This window comes from Garra rufa, chromosome 13 (assembly GCF_049309525.1).
Source record: "Garra rufa chromosome 13, GarRuf1.0, whole genome shotgun sequence".
Classification (NCBI taxonomy): Eukaryota; Metazoa; Chordata; class Actinopteri; order Cypriniformes; family Cyprinidae; genus Garra; species Garra rufa.
The window spans coordinates 43,960,398-43,963,284 of NC_133373.1; the positions used below are offsets into that span (position 1 = coordinate 43,960,398).

The 2,887-nt window shown below is 40.7% G+C and overlaps 1 protein-coding gene across 1 annotated transcript; it reads right to left on the reverse strand.

Annotated features, from left to right (window-relative positions):
• Positions 1 to 491: 491 nt before the first annotated feature.
• Positions 492 to 2,424, reverse strand: LOC141283591 (thrombomodulin-like). The gene has a single exon (XM_073816889.1). It carries the CDS (start codon positions 2,238 to 2,240, stop codon positions 693 to 695), a length of 1,548 nt encoding a protein of 515 aa, XP_073672990.1. The 5' UTR covers positions 2,241 to 2,424; the 3' UTR covers positions 492 to 692.
• Positions 2,425 to 2,887: the final 463 nt, after the last annotated feature.

The window sequence follows — 2,887 nt, forward strand, 5'->3', positions numbered from 1 at the left end:
AAGTTGTCCAAATGAAGTTCTTAGCAATGCATATTATGAATTAAAAATAAGGTTTTGGTAAATTTATGGTAGGGTATTAATAAAACATCTTAATGAAACATGATCGTTACCTAATATCCCAATGATTTTTGGCATATAAAAGAAAAATAATTTGGACCCACACTGTATTTTGGCTATTGCTACCAATATACCCATGCTAAGACTTCTTAAGGTTTCCCGTAATGTGTTTTGGGACATATTTCATTAGGATTTAGTAGCTTTAACAAGCCTCCAATTAAAGGTGACCAATTACCAGTAGAGACCAACAGGCACCATTACAGTTTCCATTATAACCAGTAAAACCATTTCAAACTTTGTAATGGTTATTGTTTTGGTTTTTTTTTTTCAGTAGGGATGTCTTTTCCAGTCTATCAGCATATTTGTACACAGATTGTAGAAAGAGAGAAAAACTACAAAAAAGGTAGGGTACTGCAAATCAAATTTGCTACACGTTATATTAAAATATAGCATTTATTATCTTCAAACAACAACAGCATTCAGCAATACTGACATTCATGACTTCAAACTTGTGCAAGATAAGTTTCAGTTTGTTCTGACATTGTCTAAGCCTAATATATTTATGTTTATATACCTAATCAAATATATTTACTATTATGTTCTATTTACATTTCAGTTCGCCTGACGGCCGACTTTTAAGTGTCTCTTTTTATATATCGACTTGGGAATATCTGTTGCGTGCTGTGTTTTTCAACGATCACCTGTTGAAAATCGTAGATTTCATTGTGGCATTTGTCCACGTCATAATTGTGCATTTTATTAAGCCGTCTCATTATGCAGTGAGCGATGCAGACCAGTAAAAGAATGCAAACAACAATGCAAACCATTATTCCCAAGAGACTGCCAGCTGAGATAGATATTGGCTTGTCCGTTGGGGATCTGCTCGTAGGTACAAAAATATCAAAAGGCGTTGAGCTGCCTGAGCCTTCAAAGTCTTCTTTTATACATTTGATCTCTTTCATAAGCATGTATCCTTCATCGCAATAACATTGAAATCCTCCATATGTATTTTCACATGTGTGGTCACAGGGATTACTATCGCATTCATCTATGTCAACGCAAAATCGGTCTTCGAGTACGAAACCATCGGGACAGTCGCACTGCTCGTTGTTGTTGGGATCACAGTCAGCTGGGCATCTTTCTCCAGCACAGTGCATTTTACATTTGTGCATGTCCTCTGTCGACTGAATAAATCCCTCAAAGCACAGACAGTGATAGCTACCTTCAGTGTTGATGCAATCGTGCTCGCACGGTGCAGGCTCGCATTCGTCAATATCAACGCAAACGCCACCTTCAAAGTGAAAGCCGGGTTTGCACTCTTCGCAAGACTTGCCATCTGCACCTAGTTGAAAGCCTGGGCGACACGCGCACGCGAATGCATTGCCAACTGGCGTGCACTTGTGCTCACATTCCGCGGACGCGCAAGGGTCATTGTTCTGTTTGTTGCATGTGACTCCGTTGTTGTCGAGTTCGAATCCAGGCTGACAGATGCAGGCGTAGCTTTGTCCATTCCGCACGCACTTATAATCACATCCACCACCAAGGACTTCACAGCTCCAAGGTGCTTTAAGCCAGTTGCCTTCAAAACAAATGTGTTTCGTTCTTAACGGCAGCAATGTCCCATTGGTGAACCTAGGAATCTCTCTGAGTTCTTCATTTGCTGTAAATCCGTAAAGAGTTTGATATGAGACTGATGCATCGGTGCTAAGCGGTGGACAGTACCCGGTGTTGTCGAATTCGCACAAATAACCCTCGATTCTGTCATTGCACGGTCTTTCGGTCCATTTGAGAACTTTGGGTGATACCGAAACACATAGCGGAGAACATGCCGCTAAGTCGCTTTTCCAGTTGACGTATTGGGTTGTGCTGTCTCCAGTCACCCATTTGAATCCCTTTAACCCATCTTTTGAGTTCGAACACTGATTGTCGGCGTGTTTCAGCCCAAGCCAAAAATTCCCAGAAGTGCCGTTCAATAACCCACTGAGAACGTTGGACACTTTTTGGCTGCGTACGGTCATCAGATGTCCGCCTTTCTCTTCACAGACGAGCTGGGCAGCGTCAAAACTCGCGCTGTCTACGTGGACGACGAAGCATTTTCCATCTGTACAAAAACCGTCATTAATGCTTTCCCCTCGAACCCTCAGAACAACGAGCGCCAGCGCCATTCCTATGATGTCTCTCATCTCTGCTGACCCGTTATGTAACGGTCTTCACGAAGTTACGGAGAAGTGGCCGGAGTGTCGATAGCGCGTTCATGAGTTCGAGGTGTGCCGTGCCGCATTTATAATGACATCCATGTCTCCAGAAATTAAAGGAAGTTCGTGTTATCTGGCAGAGATCCTGCAACGCCACTTAACTGTGCCTCTCTCTCTGTCTCTCTTTCTCTTTCTCTCTCTCTCTTTTCCTATCCCTGCTGGCGCGCTGGGTTTGGATACACGATATTTATCTTGAGGATTTAATTTCCAAATCAGTTTCTGTAAATAGATGTCCCCTTTTCGCCTGACTATGTTTTGGTCAAGCAATAGCCTACCCAAAATAGATAGATAGATAGATAGATAGATAGATAGATAGATAGATAGATAGATAGATAGATAGATAGATAGATAGATAGATAGATAGATAGATAGACTAACCAGTCAAAGGTTTTTGAACAGTATTTTTAATGTTTTTCTTAAAGTCTGTTCTGCTCACCAAGAATGCAATTATTTGATTCAAAGTGGAACCAAAATAGTAAAATTCTAAAATATTTTTACTATTTAAAATAACTGCTTGGTATTTGAATCTGTTTTAAAATGTAATTTATTTCTGTGATCAAACCTGCATTTTTAGC